General features: G+C 44.9%; 1 protein-coding gene and 1 long non-coding RNA gene across 3 annotated transcripts in view; one reads left to right on the forward strand and one right to left on the reverse strand.

The window, feature by feature from the left end:
* Window positions 1-103: 103 nt before the first annotated feature.
* LOC147014019 (uncharacterized) lies at window positions 104-5,294 on the reverse strand. Of its 2 annotated transcripts, none has more exons than XM_085851587.1 (4): window positions 5,184-5,294; window positions 3,832-3,919; window positions 846-976; window positions 104-727 (listed from the first exon to the last, which is right to left on the reverse strand). In XM_085851587.1, exons 2-4 carry the CDS (start codon window positions 3,914-3,916, stop codon window positions 614-616), a joined length of 330 nt encoding a protein of 109 aa, XP_085707713.1. In that variant the 5' UTR covers window positions 3,917-3,919; window positions 5,184-5,294; the 3' UTR covers window positions 104-613. The 2 variants fall into 2 exon arrangements, with proteins under 2 accessions (XP_085707713.1, XP_085707714.1); XM_085851588.1 differs by lacking the exon at window positions 5,184-5,294 and adding an exon at window positions 4,757-4,912.
* Window positions 5,295-5,764: 470 nt separating this feature from the next.
* LOC147014020 (uncharacterized) overlaps window positions 5,765-16,244 on the forward strand; it is a 46,380-nt gene continuing 35,900 nt past the window's right edge. Inside the window, exons 1-2 of the long non-coding RNA XR_015050424.1 lie at window positions 5,765-6,457; window positions 7,446-7,516. This is a non-coding gene — a long non-coding RNA (uncharacterized LOC147014020). The remainder of the gene's footprint in view (window positions 6,458-7,445; window positions 7,517-16,244) is intronic.

Consider the following 16,244-nt stretch of genomic DNA (forward strand, 5'->3'; position numbering starts at 1 on the left):
TTTTTTGAAGTTTACTAATTTTTAAAGAAGCAAAGTCTGAAGTTTGTTAATCCCTGAGAAGTACTTGCAACATTCCGTACACAATCGTGACCATGTCCCAAAATTAAACACCAGAATTTATTGATTTTTATTTGCAATCAAATTCTCGAAGGGTTGGGAGTGACGACAAATGGAGAAATATTTTCATCAACAGGAGGTTTGAATTTGCTGTCCTTGCTTGATTACACTCCAAGTAATCAAGCCACATGTGCCAGGTGATGTTTTGAGATGGATGGCACACTCGTCTCTGAGCTGTCTCGTCTGGGTTTGATTCCCGAAGACCCGACTATAAACTGTCAGATTGGTGCTTCACAAGGCAGGGTGTTGTTGCATCACAGTATGTATTAAGTAATTATGTTGCATCACAGCATGTATGCATCATATGTATTAAGTAATTATGATTGTAAAAGTATGGACCTTCACAATGGAAATGAGTGATTACTATATGAGTGATTAGAATTTTTAGAATTTTTTTTTTTTTCTTAAATCATGATCTTGGATTCAAACAGCCCTTGTACAACATTCCAGTGTTGGCCATATTGTCAGTGCTGCTGATTGTCTCATTGTGTAGATACTAGTATCGGTACGAGGTTTCCACCACTGCCCAAGGTGAGATGTAGAAGGTAGTTAAAGACCGCAAAGCAGCAATCAAGCACTTCCACCAAAAATGCAATTCCTCACCAATGTTCTGCAAGATATCCAAGCATACAAAGCAAGAACATTTTGTTCCTTCAACCTCCATCCGGTGAGTATGCAATTACCTGCACACCTTTGAGTGAAATGGAAGTAGCCTGGTCCAGCTATACCTTGAGGAGTTTGTCGCGTTTCTCTTTCCTCAACCTCTTTCGCTCCGCTCTCTCCTCAACTTTAACAATATCAACGTGGGAGGTGTGGTGAATGTGTATCTTTGGATCCATGTCTGATGCTTCCTCTCCATCTGCCGACCAGAGAAATGAGATAGCACCTTGAGAAATAATTTAGTTTATGCATGCCAATGACACTCTTTGTGAAGGATGTTTTGGGATTAGTGATCATTGTTCTTGAGTAGGGGTTCAACCAACATCGTGTGCTCCTCAAACCAAAATTTCTATTTATTGTTCAAGATGTCGGAATTTGGGTTTACATCTTGTCTTTACATGTGACACAGACCTTCAGCATCAAACCAGTTTACAGGTTTACACTTTGTTTGGAGGAGACCATGAAGTGACCTCATTTTCACCCCTGTTTGATTGTGTGCACGATATCTCACAAAGTTGTGGATGGATTCAGATGAAACTTGGTGGGCAGGTTGGGTGTGTGACGAGGAAGAATTGATTTGATTTTGGTGAAGATCCGGATCCATATTCGAGAATGGCTTTTATTATCCCCCGCAGCATGGCGGAAGGGGGATAATGTTGTCACCCGGGTCGTCCGTCCATCGTCTGTCCGTCCGGCTGGCTGGGTTCAACATTTATAGCTGTGAGTGCGATAACTCGTAAACTGTTCGCCATATCGATTTGAAATTTGGGTCACACATGTACCACCGGAAAAGGAAGAACCCTGTTGATTTTGGGCATGGCCGGATCCAAGATGGCCGACTGGGGCGGTCCGGCTGGCTGGCTGGGCGTCAACATTTATAGCTTTGAGTGTGATAACTCATAAACTGTTTGCCATATCGATTTGAAATTTGGGTCACACATGTACCACCAGAAAAGGAAGAACCCTCTTGATTTTGGGTGTGGCCGGATCCAATATGGCCGATTGGGGCAGTCGTCCATCCGGCCGGCTGGCTGGGCGTCAAAATTTATAGCTGTGAGTGTGATAACTCATAAACTGTTCGCCATATCGATTTGAAATTTGGGTCACATGTACCATCTGAAAAGGAAGAACCCTATTGATTTTGGGCGTGGCCATATCCAAGATGGCCGACTGGGGCGGCCATCTTGAAAAAAATGTTTTTTTGCCATATCGATTTGAAATTTGGGTCACATGTACCACCTGAAAAGGAAGAACCCTATTGATTTTGGGTGTGGCCGGATCCAAGATGGCCGACTGGGGCGGCCATCTTTGAAAAAATGTTTTTTGTAATAAATGGAAAAACGTTTATCTGATTTCAATTATTTTTCAATGGTGGGGGATTCCCCATCTCTGATAGGTATATTTTTTTAATGTGATTCTTCACCATTGAGAGATGGGGCTAAAGGTGATGATATACTGTGTGGCATCATATTTCAAAAAATTATTGGGCCCAAAATGTTCTCCTGGATTAGGCATTTTGTGGCAGAGGTCTGTGCTCTACTGATTGTCCTCTTAGTTTATTATGTTTCACCTTTTTATGACACTTTGCCATTTCAGCAGGCAGATTGTACATTTGTATTATTTGGATTGAGTTACTAAAAAAGATTGAAGTTACCTAAAAAAATTAAGTTTACCATTACCTTAAAGGTTAAAAAACCCCAAAATCTCCTGAATTTGATAATTGTGTAAATAAATTCCCTTAAGGAGAAACTTTATTCTAAATGATTTTGTAAATGTTACTCTTTTTGGACTTGCTTGTAAAGCATTTGGTGATAACTGACAATCATTTAAAATGAGATCAAAGTGCATTTCATCGATCTCACTAGATTAAAGGTGATGTTACTATAACAACATCTATGACTGAGCAAATTGCCATGGTGACAACATTGTCTGAAGGTTAATCAAGCCTGGTGATGTGCAGGTACTGGTCGCCATTTTATAATCGACACTGAGCATTTCCTTATCCCCACGCTTTGAAAAACAAAACAAAAAACGGGGTTATTTAAATCGGCTCGCTCTGTCTGTCCACCGGTCACACTTCCTCCTAAACGGTTGTACAGAAATTCAGCAATCTGATCACCACCTGGCAAGAAGGTGTGAGAGCAGTATCATTTTTGGTCCTGGGGTGGATCCCTCTCCGCTATCCTGCCCTCCCTCTTGTAACGATGACTGTCCATACAAACTGAGTACCTGTTTACAAACTTAACTCTTGAAGCAAGACACCACAGGATCATGAACGTTCCATCTGATGGGTACGTTTCACACTCATTGGTGTGCACTTCCTGCGAAGGACCAATTTGACCTTTCATGATCGGGTCGGGAATCAAATCCAAACTGCGCAAGTAAACTATTATTAAGCTATCCTCTCAGCACCATAAATAGGTGAACCTTGGGGATGTATTTTTACCTCCGCCACCGAAGGTGAAGGAGGTTATATTTTCACCCTTTTCTGTCTTTGTTTTGTCTGTCTGTGTGCAGGATATCTCAAAAATTTGTGGACGGATTCGGACATAACTTGGTGGACATGTTGGGTGTGTGACAAGAATTGATTCGATTTTGGTGCGGATCTGGATATGAGAGTTATTTAATTTTTTAAGTGATTTTTCACCATTGAGAGATAGGGCCAAAAATGACATAGTACTGTGTAGCATGATATTTTAAAAATGTATCGGGCCCGATATGTTCTCGTGGATCAGGCATTACGTGGCGGAGGTATGCGCTCTACTGAGTGCCCTTCTAGTTTTCTAAGTTGTCGCTTGTACGTTCCGGTACATCGCCACCCCACTCCCTTTCGTCCCACACACGTAATAACAAAGATGGCCCACTGTTCCTCAAACACAATTTGTTGAATGATGTATTATTTTCATCTTTTTTTTTTTGGCTAAGTAGTCGAGGCTCGTGGAATTGTTTTACACATGGACGTGGAGACGGATTGACGAAAACATCCCACGTTGAAAGTGGAACTTTATAAAATGGTCGCATCTTGTGTTCACAAAGTAGTATATGGACAATCACCCTTTAGGTTACGCACTGCCTCTTCACATCCATCGTTCATCACCAGTTGGACGGTCATCTCGCTCCGATCAATGTAACGCTCCATCGTCTGGGGGTGGGAAAGGATTTGGTCAGTCACCGGTCGTAGACCACGTGGCATTTTAACAAATACCACACGATATAATAGAAGAACAATGCCAGGGGTACATTAGTGAGCTGTGTATGACATCATTTTATCGACGATCCCCAATCCAAGCGCCATGATAGGGTAATAAACAGTCCTTACGCTTTGTAGTAAACTGCAACACTGCTACGACTACTTTAATTGCCCCAATTATTCCCACCTTGTGTGGTCGACCGGGGAACATTTTTGGCCAAGTCTTTCACGAACCTGCTGGCGAGGCCTGCCGTTCGACTGAAGGCGGCATTCATTTGTAATGTTTCGAAGGACAGCGTGGGATGTTTAACGGCTACAAAAAAATGGCCACGGACGGAAACAATGCCTGCTGGTCGATGCCTGCTTAACGTCCATTCGATGGACGGTTCACACAAACAACGATGCCTCCCCCTGCCTGGGAAACACCAGGGTAGCAGTTTACAGTTGGGTGGAGATTCCAACCAAAACTACAAAGGTCATTAATCAGCGATTGTGGAACAATCAACAATGAGACGTCCATTACTCCTCATTCATAAGGTGCTAGCTTATTCCCTTTAAAATATGGACCCGTCATGCTGACGTGGCACATAACCCGTGACGTCATGTTTGTTTTCACTCGAGCAACAACAAACAGGAGGTCAAGAGAAATCGGTAAATTCGAAATGTCAAAAGTGCTTACGTATTAAATTGGGAAGTGCTTATTGCGGAGATTTCACTTTCTCAAGGAACTTCGTGAGTAAAATTATTTCATTGATATCGAAAGGAATGAAACTTGTTTTTCAAACTCACCAAGTTTCAATCGAGAGGTGAGCAGCGGCGTTCTCTGGCTCGATGTCTGCCGACGCGCATACCCACGATCCTTGGCTAATGTTTCACTCAAACCGCTACAAAGTTCATCATTTGTCCTCAACTTTCTCAAACTCCTGGACAGTTTCAAATCCCACGGTTCAAACTCGAGCCCTGTCTGTCTCTCGACTGGTTCATCCGATTCATCAATATTTTATTCTTCTCGATATTGATAAAAGATCACAAAGTAATTATTTAATCGAAAAATGGGGTTAATAAATTCATTGGAATAATGTAGATTTAGTGCGAGTTAGGCTTTTGGGAGAGGAGAGGGTATGTTGGATGATGGGATAAGTTTATTGGCTGACCACAATCAAATGGTATATGTGCCAGGTAGGTAAGTAGGTAGGAAAAGGCTGATCACTCCTACCTGAACCAAAGTCGCACCGAAGCACAGAACTTGAAGGGAGGGAAAAATGGCCACGGACGGAAGCAATGATAAAGCAACACAGGTATTATGGGTAAAGGTGTTGAGGCATTAATTCTGATTATCAGCCATGTGGGGGCAGGATAGGATAACCCTTGAATGAACAATCTATGATTAACTAATACAGGATACTCACACACATTCTGACTATTACGATTGTAAGCCATTTGGGGGTGGTATGAGATAACCTATAAATCGATAATAAACCCTCCACCAGGCAGAACAGATAACGGTTTGTATACCACCCCCACCCCCCCCCCCCCCCATGGATTGAATCGGCTTGTTCTCATCGAACCAACTTACTCATCCACATATTTTTGTCACAACTCGTCCACAACTTTGTGAAACATCGCGATATATTTTTGGCTCCATCTCTCAATGGTGATGAATCACTAATATATATATATATGTATCTATAATTCCAGCAATCTCTGTGTGTGTGTCTGTGTGTGTGTGTGGTGTGTGTGTGTGGTGTGTGTGTGTGTGTGTGTGTGTGTGTGTGTGTGTGTGTCTGTGTGTGTGTGTGTGTGTGTGTGTGTGTGTGTGTGTGTGTGTGTGTGTGTGTGTGTGTGTGTGTGTGACTGCTGTTTCTCGACAACCACTGGTCCGATCTAATTGAAACTTGCCAGGTATATTGCTGGGGACCCGAGGATGTGCCTTTTCAAGGTTTGATATTAATCGGACAAGTGCTTCCCAAGTTATGGCCATTTATTTACCAACCAATGAGAAGACACGTTGTTGCATGGGCGTGGTCAATGGGGAAGGGAACCTCAGCCGCGTTCCCCATTACAGGTTACAACGTACGGACTTCCGGATAATGATGACTTCGTGTATTTTAATAATTTCTTGATTTTTTATGCGCATTTATAGATAAACACAATGCCCCAAGTTATGATCGTTTTCATATGAGACGGTGCATAAATTTCGGTCACATCAGAGTGAGCTGGTATGCTCCGAACCAGGAAGTAAAAAAAAATTCTCTTTGCACGAACGTTTTTTTTTTTTTTTCCTCTTCTCTTCTCTGTGTTTTTCCTTGCAACGACATTGCGAAAAGGCAAAATACGTTGGCGCTTATTGAATAATTGGCCATTAAAACTAATAATTTATCAAAACGTTGGCAGATCCAGCAGCCTCCGCATTCTTGTCCTGGACGAGGAAACAAAGAAGAAGCTCCGTTTCCTCAGCAATGTTTATGAAGAGGTGCTAACGAGATAAAGGTGTGAAAAATTTATATGGAGACATTTTTTATTATTATTTATTTATTGAAGAAAAATTGTGCCGAAAATAATTTATCAAAAAAGGTGCACAACTTTTTTTGTTTCCAATTGTAAAAACGCTGTGGCCTTTGGAAGTATTAAGGATTTCAGCTCCACTCAACATGCTTGCCAACGAAATACATCTCAATTTGGTGGTAAAAACGATTCACAACGACGGGTTTCCTTACTCATTGCTCTGCAGTCTGCATTCAACCCCTTCATTTGTCATCTCATTGACCTAATTTCATCTTTCTATAATTCCAGCTGTGTGTGTGTGTGTGTGTGTGTGTGTGTGTGTGTGTGTGTGTGTGTGTGTGTGTGTGTGTGTGTGTGTGTGTGTGTGTGTGTGTGTGTGTGTGTGTCGTCTCTCTGTAATTCCAGCAATGTGTGTGTGTGTGTGTGTGTGTGTGTGTGTGTGTGTGTGTGTGTGTGTGTGTGTGTGTGTGTGTGTGTGTGTGTGTGTGTGTGTGTGTGTGTGTGTGTGTGTGTGTGTCGTTTACAAGAGCGAAGGAACGGCCTGTGTGGTTGTTGTTTCTGGCACGAGGTTTGAAAGTTTTTGTTTTTGTTTGCTCGTACGGCCACGCACGTATGGGCACGCACCTACGGGCATGCACTCGTGTATATATATATATATATATATATATATATATAATTCCAGCAGTGTGTGTGTGTCTGTGTCTGTGTCTGTGTCTGTGTCTGTGTCTGTGTGTGTGTGTGTGTGTGTGTGTGTGTGTGTGTGTGTGTGTGTGTGTGTGTGTGTGTGTGTGTGTGTGTGTGTGTGTGTGTGTGTGTGTGAGAGACCGCTGTTTCTCGACAATTACTGGTCCGATCTAATTGAAACTTGCCAGGTATATTGCTGGGGACCTGAGTATGTGCCTTTTCAAGGTTTGATATTAATCGGACAAGTGCTTCCCAAGTTATGACCATTTATTTACCAAACCAATCACAGGACACGTTGCTGCGGAAGCGTGGCCGATGGGGAAGAGAACCTCAGCCACGTTCCCCATTACGGGTTACAAGGTATGGACTTCTGGATAGTGATGACTTCGTGTATTCTAATAATTTCTCGATTTCTTATGCGCATTTATAGATAAACACAATGCCCCAATCCAGTCATCGTTTACGAGAGCGAAGGAACTAAATGTCCTGTGTGGTTGTTTGAAAGTTTTTTTGTTTGTTTTTTGGGGGGGGGGGGGGGTTTTTGCATGTACGTTTTTTTTTCTTCTTTTTTTCTCTTCTCTTCTCTTCTCTTTGTGTTTTTCCTTGCGTTGACATTGCGAAAAGGCAAAATACGTTGGCGCTAATTGAACAATTGGCCATTAAAACTAAATTGCGAATAATCGTAACTGCGATACTGGCTTGGGAGTGAACTGCTGAAGAAACTGCTCAAGCCTGCTTTGGTTGATATCCAAGGCTGAAGAACTGTTGTGCAGGGTACAAGTGAAACTGTCTATCTCCTTGAATACATGATCTACATCAGGTCAGGCAAGACTCCCAGTTCAAGGAAGGTATCAACATATTCTGGATGCTTCTATAGCGTCTTCAAGGGCAAAAGCTTTCCTTTGTGAAGAAATGCACTTGTCGTGTCGCACATGGAAAATGCATGAAGTGCTGGCAGTGCTGAACACATCTCCTCTACAAGATCAACAATAACATGCTGGACATCTGAAAGATGTCTCTTGTTCCCAACTCCTGTATCAAACAGCACACTTTGTTTCCCCACATTCAAAGCGAAAAGTGGGGTTAAGCAACTGGTTTATTCCGTCCGTCTGTCTGAACAGTTTATGATTGTCAGTTTATGATCGAGGAACAATATATTTAAATCGATTGTTGTATTGTGAACACGAATCAGAACATGAATCGGAAGACAAGTTTCTCGTTTCACCGTACTTTGCCTCTGAATTTGTCCCGATCGCACAAGCACAGAGAGGAGTGAGATACTATTTTCCCTCTGTCATCCTCCTGAGGTTGGCAAAATGAGTACCAGTGTACTGGTAAAGGAGCACAGCATCAGTGGCACAGCTGTGCTCCAATAAATGATCGGAGTGGGGACCCGTCCAGGATTGTGCCAAATAGCCAAGGAAAAACTCATTTGGCAGTTCCAATGCTCTGTTCAAGAGTACGGTCCACTGGACTGGGCTTGCCTGGCAGTCAAACAAAATTTAACATCATTCCAAACAGGAAACTGTTTTTAAGGATGTTATAAAGGACATAAACAACAGGCACGGATAACTAATGGAACGTGGTGTAATCGACGCTGGATAAAGGTCAGGTCAGGTATGGGAGCATGTGCCAGAACAGCACGTCGTGGGTAAAGCGACGTGCAGCGACGTGGGTAAAATGGCGGTAAAACCCAGAATTGATATATCTATATGCCTTTGAACCTCTTTAAACCATTATTTAAATTGAATTGTATGCACTGCAGAATACATATCACCTTCATAATACTTCCAAGAATTATGTTATATATCGACTAGATAGCATAAGAAGGCGTGGCATGTGAGAGGGTATATTTTTGGGGTGAAGAAGTGGCCGCTGATATGGCAATGTACGATGCTGATTGACATTGTATTCTATGGTGATTAATATAGTCCTCATCTCCTAAACTGTGACTCAACATCATCTTATTACAGCATATAAGGGTGAGTTATAAGCCTGCTTCAGTCGCACTAAAGTTTGAGATGTTTTTTAAACGATGTGTAAAATCATTATTTTATTAATATTGAAGTATCGACCTGAACATTGCATGTGGTATCGTGTTCCATGAACTCTCTAGTGTTACTTTCTATGCAAAGCACATAAGTATCTGATGGTGATAATAGACTGTAGGGAATGTGAGCAAATGTGAACATGGTGCATGATCATTTGGGTGTCTGCTTCCTCTAGTGTGCAGTAGAGTTCTTCTACTTCAGCTGCCTGAGTGGCACTGCCATCTGAGCTTGTCAGATAGATGCACACATTGCTGCAGAAAAACTAAATTCTTCTGCTGGAAATCTTCTGAGCATATTTGTCCTTCTGCTTCAAGCAGTAGTTTTATCCCCTGTTCCTCGTTGAACACATTTTCAGCCAACTCTCCAAATGTGTTTGGTAAAGCCATCTTGGCTTGCAGGAGATCATTCCCGTCAATTACACAATACGTGCTTCCTTGATTGCCATTCCAAAGTGTACATGAGCTTTGATTTATCTGTCTTCACTGGGGATCCATCAGCAGTGGCATGCGACCAAGGAACAGAACCAAGTGGTTTGGTGAGAGCCTTTTACAAGCTGATATTATGCGTGAGTGCCAGCAAAATGAGCCGGCCAAACAACTTTCGTTCTGCCTTCATTTGCTTTGATTTATTGTCAGAGCCTGTGATTTTAACTGTTTTTGCTGCTGATGCAAACATTTTGAACTTGAGTTTTTTTTTTCTTTTTTGAAGGATCATGAGTAGAGGATTAATGGGGCTTCTGAGGCATCCATGCAAATGAATGGGGAAAACGGGGTAAACTCTATGAATTAAACCCTGAAAACCTCAAAACAGGAGATGGATTCCTCTCCCCCCCCCCCCCCCATAGAAATGTATACGCCAACCTTTCTGACTCGAGGCAAATTCGGTTAAAACAGAATGATTTTCTCCCATACAAGCTCATGTTAAATTGTCTCAAGACCTAAAAAAAATAAAAAAAACCATAGAAATGTATTGGGAAACCTTTCTGACTCGAGGTCAATCAGGACAAAACAGGAGAATGATTTTTTTTTTTCCCCATTCAGCTCATGTTAAATTGTCTCAGGGTCCAAAAAACCCAACCCCCCCCCCCCCACCCCCACTTCCTCTAACTCTCGGCCCATCAGGTCAAAAGAAGAGATCGATCTCTGCCCCATTACTTACTGATTTCATTTCATATTTTCACTCCATTCAAAGAGTGATCCAATCAATATTTGTCCATGTTCTATTCGAGGTAAGAAATTAATTTTCCGATTACATTCATCACCATCGAGTATATTCACAAATATTATTTTAGAACTTAGTTCTTGGTTTATATGTCTTTGTTGAGCAGAAATAAAATGATAAACTTCTCTCGATGTTCTTGTTTGACCACTTCCTGATCCACATATCATTTTGAGATTGTTGTAAATTGTTTTTCCATTGTTCAATTGATAACCATCAAAGTTTTCAGTCCATTCAAGGATTTTTTTTTCCTTTGCATCCTCCAAATTATTTGTAATTAAATTTATCCGCTTATTTGTTTTATTTACTTTTACCCCAGTTATTTCTTCAATAAGACTTATTTGATATTTCTCACATTCGTTATGTTTCCCATTTAAATACCAAGGCTGATTACATCTCCACTCTTTGGTTTGGTTATTGCTTGGTTCTATCATTTATAAATCAGTAAAAAGACACCCCTTAACACTTGTACTTATAACCATAAGGGATACTCTTGATTCCATTCTCTAAAATATATCTTTTATCATCAAAAGCTCCTAATGCTTTCTTATTTATCTCTTCTGTATATTGTTGCGAATGCGCGCCCGCCGGCGTGCGAACGGCCACGTGACTCGAATCGCGGCACGTCGCCCACCAGACGGACAATTCTGTCGTGACCCTCTCGGACTAACGCCGGGAGCTAGTCACGGGTGGGCCTTTCGGCCTCACCACGATCGTGCCAATCGGCCCCCCCGCGTGGGATAGGGTTGTTCGCCAAACTCGACCTACCTAAGTACCCACGCGGAGGGTAGACTGGGCGATCGCACCTCGCCGCAGGTCGACTCCGGACACGGGCCGCTTAAGCGATCCGTTCCGTACTATCGGGATAACCGAGCGGTGTTATCGTCGGCCTCGACGGTTCCGATTAATTATCGGGAGTATTAAGCCCACTACCAACCCTTTACGTGAAGCAAGATGGAGATTCAATTAAAGAAAAGACGAAGCGAAACGGGAAAACAGTTCAACATGATACACATTTATTCCGCGGCACACGGAAAGCACACATATACAATTAAACAGAATGCACATAAAGCAATTGCAACAAAAGAAACACAACAATGCAGATCTACAACCGACTACGCGTGCACACGGCAACACTTACACAGTTTTACTTTACAGACGGCGCCAACAACACATTTACTCAAAAGCAAAAGGAAAGGGCCACCCTCAAAGACAAGGGGGCAGACGGGGCATGTGGGCCAATATTTGCGCGGGACCTGAAAGAGCGGTCAGGTCCGCGAGACCGGGTGGATCCTACCCGTGTCTTTGTGATGAGCCGCAAATGTGGCGGAGCGGCGGTGCCCCGACTTCGTGCTCCTTCGCGGGTTTCGTTGGCACTGCTTGGAGTGGGGTGGGAACGGGGCCCCCTTTTCGCACTATCTCAGCGCGGGGGAAAAAGGGGGGGGAATTGTTGATGCTCTGGGGAAAGAGTATCGCTGGCTTGCTTGGGTCCCGTGACAAGCGATTCCACCGCGACCTCGTCGCCGACCGCTGTCTTCCTTGCCTCGGACCCGAGCTACTCGGACTCTTCCCCAATTCTCCTCAGCCGACTGCAGCAAACCACCTGTACGCCCTCGCCTCCCGACTCCACTCCGCGCTCCAACCCGACTCTGCCCCAAGGCTCTCTTCGCCCTTCCAAGGCCGACTCCCCGCTCCTCCAAGGCCGACTCCGCTCAGGCCGACCCTGCCCAAACCGACTCGACCAAGATTCGCCTTGTGCTCGGCGCTTTATAGGCCAGCAGGAGAACCCATATGCAAATTTCCGGATCAGGACGAGCTCGGGGGTGGAGCCACGCTCGCCCATTGGACGGAGGAAAAGGGGGCGTGAATCTCCCCTGATCCTAGAATTTACATATCTCGATTCCACACCGACGCACCTGGAGGCGGGGCCAAACCGCCCCGCGCTTGCTGATTGGACGGATCAGAAGTGGGCGTGTAGCATTCCTGATCCAAATTCTCCTCGGAAAGGCCGCATTTTGCACTCGCGGCTCGGCGCGCGTCCTGTACGAGCCCAGGACAGCCTGACGCTCGGTGCTCACAAGTGATGCGGGAATGGCGGTAGAAGGAGGAGAGGTGAAGGTGGTGGAGGGTTTATGGTGGTGGTTTATGGCCATGGCGACGTTTGGAATGGCGGTGATGCGATGTTTGCGGGAGCGAGTTTTGAAGGTAAAGATCGTGGCTGTTGGCGTTGTTGTTGTTGTGAAGCGGCGTTGTGGTTGGTGGTTGTTGTGTGATGGCGGTTGAGACGTGGTTGATTCAAAATAAAGATAGAACAGAAAAACGGCTATCTCAAAGGGTCGCAGCCCGAATGAATCACATTTATTCCCTCTAAACAACGGGTTTGGGGCTAACTACACATGTACTTACAGAGATACCTCACCTACGGGACCTGAATGGTGGTTTGCGAATTTCCTCAACCGCAACAATATAATTGATGTTTATAACTTCTTATTGTATTCATTTTTCTGTACTCTTCCTTCTTTAAGGTTAAACAGTTGTAATAATGTTCAAAGTTTATTGTTTCCTTGATTATATTTTTCTTTATTCCCTTTAGCTTCTTATCACATCTTTCAATGTTATTATTATCAATGTACGTAAAAGCATAAGACTTTGATCTCAAACCCACAAATTCACTCATGACCTTTCCACCAAACTCATCCTTAAACTTACCAATAACCTTTTTATTCTTTAATGAAAACAACATACTATCAGACTTATAATTACTTGTATCATACATATCAATATTACACTGGTCTGTGTCATTTCAGAGGTCTAGGTTTTCTCAACTGTTCTTTTATGCTTTTTGCATGCTGAATTTAGAAATGTATCTCATTTTGCTCAATCAGGTGAAGTTGTTTTTAAGGAAAAATTTTTTTTTTTAAAAATCAACATTTTTGTGCTTTTAATTAGCATTTTTTTTTTTTTTAAATCAGACTTACATTGACAGAAAATGTACAAACTACATATAAAATGACACAAATACCGTTAATGTGAAATTCAACATTAAAGAGACGAAGGAAAACAGCGACTGCTGGAGCGACTGAAGTTGGGTGTTGCCAGAAACAACGATGTATCTATATTTTTCTGAAATTGAAATGAAAGTAATTGAGAAGGCACTTTCTTCCACATTAAGTGTACTTGTGTGTCATTATATTGTTGCGAATTCACGCCCGCCGGCGTGCGAGCGGCCACGTAACTCGAATCGCGGAACGTCGCCCACCGGACGGTCAATTCCGTCGTGACCCTCTCGGACTAACGCCGGGAACTAGTCACGGGTGGGCCTTTCGGCCTCACCACGATCGTGCCAATCGGCCCCCCGCGTGGGATAGGGTTGTTCGCCAAATTCGACCTACCTAAGTACCCACACGGAGGGTAGACCAGGCGATCGCACCTCGCCGCAGGTCGACTTCGGACACGGGCCACTTTAAGCGACCCGTTCCGTACTATCGGGATAACCGAGCGGTGTTATCGTCAACCTCGACAGTTCCGATTAATTATCGGGCATATTTAGCCCACTACCAACCCTTTACGTGAAGTAAGATGGAGATTCAATTAAAGAAAAGACGAAGTGAAACGGGAAAAACAGTTCAACATGAGGCACATTTATTCCGCGGCACACGGATAGCACACATATACAATTACAACAATTATGCACCAAAAGCAATTGCAACAAAAGAAACAATGCAGCTCTACTACCGACTACGCGAGCACACGGCAACACTTACACAGTTTTACTTTACAGACGGCGCCGACAACACATATACTCAAAAGCAAAAGAAAAGGGCCACCCTCAAATACAAGGGGGCAGACGGGGCCTGGGGCGCGAGACCGCGTGGAGCCTACCTGTCTTGTGATGAGCCGCAAATGCCGCGGCGGTGCCCCGACTCCGCGCTCCTCCGCGAGTTTCGTTGGCACTGATTGGAATGGGGTGGGAATGGGGCCCCCTTTTCACACTATCTCAGCGGGGGGGGGAGGGGGAATTGTTGATACTCTGGGGAAAGAGGACAGCCGGCTTGCTTTGGTCCCGCGACGAGCGACTCCACTGCGACCTCGACCGCGCTCCCGGCTTCCCCTCTCTGCAGCTCCCCGACAGGCTCCGAACCCCGACAGACTCCGACTCTCCTCCAGACCCGTCTTGGTTGCTGCTGCCACACTCCGCCGCCGCCACACCTCTCCAACTCGCCCGAGCCCAAAACTGCGACTGCCTCCAACTGCTTCAGACCCAAAACAAAACTGACTGAATTCGCCCCGCGCTCGGCGCTTTATAGTACGGCAGGAGAACCCATATGCAAATTTCCGGATCAGGATGAGCTCGGGGGCGGAGCCACGCTCGCCCATTGGACGGAGGAAAAGTGGGCGTGAACCTCCCCTGATCCTCGAATTTGCATATATCGATTCTACTCCGACGCGCCTGGAGGCAGGGCCAAATCGCCCCGCGCTTAATGATTGGACGGATCGGAAGTGGGCGTGTATCATTCCTGATCCGACTTCCCCTCGGAAAGGCCGCTCTTTGTACCCGCGGCTCAGCGCGCGCCCTGCATGACAGCCTGACGCTCGGCGTTCACAAGTGGTGCGGGAATGGCTGCAGAAGGAGAAGTGGTGGAGGGTCTAAAGTGGCGGTCCCTGGCCACGGTGATCTTGGAATGGCGGTGATGCGATGGTTGCGAGAGCGAGTTGTGAAGGTAAAGGTCGTGGCTGTTGGCGTTGTTGTTGTTGTGAAGCGGCGTTGCGGTTGGTGGTTGTTGTGTGATGACGGTTGAGACGTGGTTGGCTCAAAATAAAGATAGAACAGAAAAACGGCTATCTCAAAGGGTCGCAGCCCGAATGAATCATATTTATTCCCTCTAAACAATGGGTTTGGGGCTAACTACACATGTACTTACAAAGATATCTCACCTACGGGACCTTAATGGTGGTTTGCGAATTTCCTCAACCACAACACTACCCCCTCCTCTTTTTACAGACTCGTCCCGAGTCGTCAAATTTTCATGTGCCATCATGTGTAGTTCTCCCCTAGTACGTTTTACCTACGGATTCCTGAGTGCGACATTCATGGTATTCGTGTCCCCAAAATAAATAACCCGAGGGCTGAGTAACTAACTAAACAAACCCACTCACACGGACGACTTAAATAAAATTGCCGGCGCTAAGACAGACATGCCGGGGGCGCACTCATATTTACAGTACATCTTAACCTTAACTTACAAATTTTACACTAAAGCATGGCCCAGGATCAATGGACTCTGCAAAAAGAAAGCAGTCAGCAGGGAGCCAGGCTGCTCGCATGCAGTCTCTGGCTCAAACAATGCAGGTGACAGGGAACGTGGCCGGCTGCTCACACGCAGTCCAAGGCCTTCCCTTTTGAAAATGAACCCAGCGAACCACAACGGTGCATGGGCTGCACAAACGCATTCTCCGTGCCAGCTCAAGTGGCACACGCAATGAACACAACGGCTGGATGGATGGACGCAAACACGGTGCACGGGCCGCCACTGCAGGCCCGTGTTGTAGCTGCCAACAGGGCAGTTCTTGCAGCTTGCAAACTGTTGCTTTCTGATCCTGGCACACATGGCAATGAACAGGGGGGGGGGGGGGGCAAAGCAAAAATTGAACGGGGCTGGTGAACAGGGGCAGTGGGCATGGCATGGCAAAGGCAGCAGGCAAACACAGCCTGCAGAACCAGGCCGCTGCAGGCAAGCACAGCCGGCAAACGAACTGGCCGGCACAGGCCTTGAAGCACAGCAGCTGCAGACGATCCAGCCGGCACAGGCCTTGCAGGA

This window comes from Eptatretus burgeri, chromosome 13 (genome assembly GCF_056783735.1).
Source record: "Eptatretus burgeri isolate ZD-2024b chromosome 13, Ebu_testis_v1, whole genome shotgun sequence".
Lineage (NCBI taxonomy): Eukaryota > Metazoa > Chordata > Myxini > Myxiniformes > Myxinidae > Eptatretus > Eptatretus burgeri.

What these genes read in the sequence shown, in the direction of transcription:
- LOC147014019 (XM_085851587.1), bottom strand. Translation starts at nt 3,916, where the DNA reads ATGGAGCGTTACATTGATCGGAGCGAGATGACCGTCCAACTGGTGATG. An exon ending in GGCAGTGCGTAACCTAAAGG is followed by an intron (nt 977 to 3,831) that starts GTGATTGTCCAT and finishes TCTGGTCGGCAG; the next exon opens with ATGGAGAGGAAGCATCAGAC. An exon ending in AACGCGACAAACTCCTCAAG is followed by an intron (nt 728 to 845) that starts GTATAGCTGGAC and finishes GATATCTTGCAG; the next exon opens with AACATTGGTGAGGAATTGCA.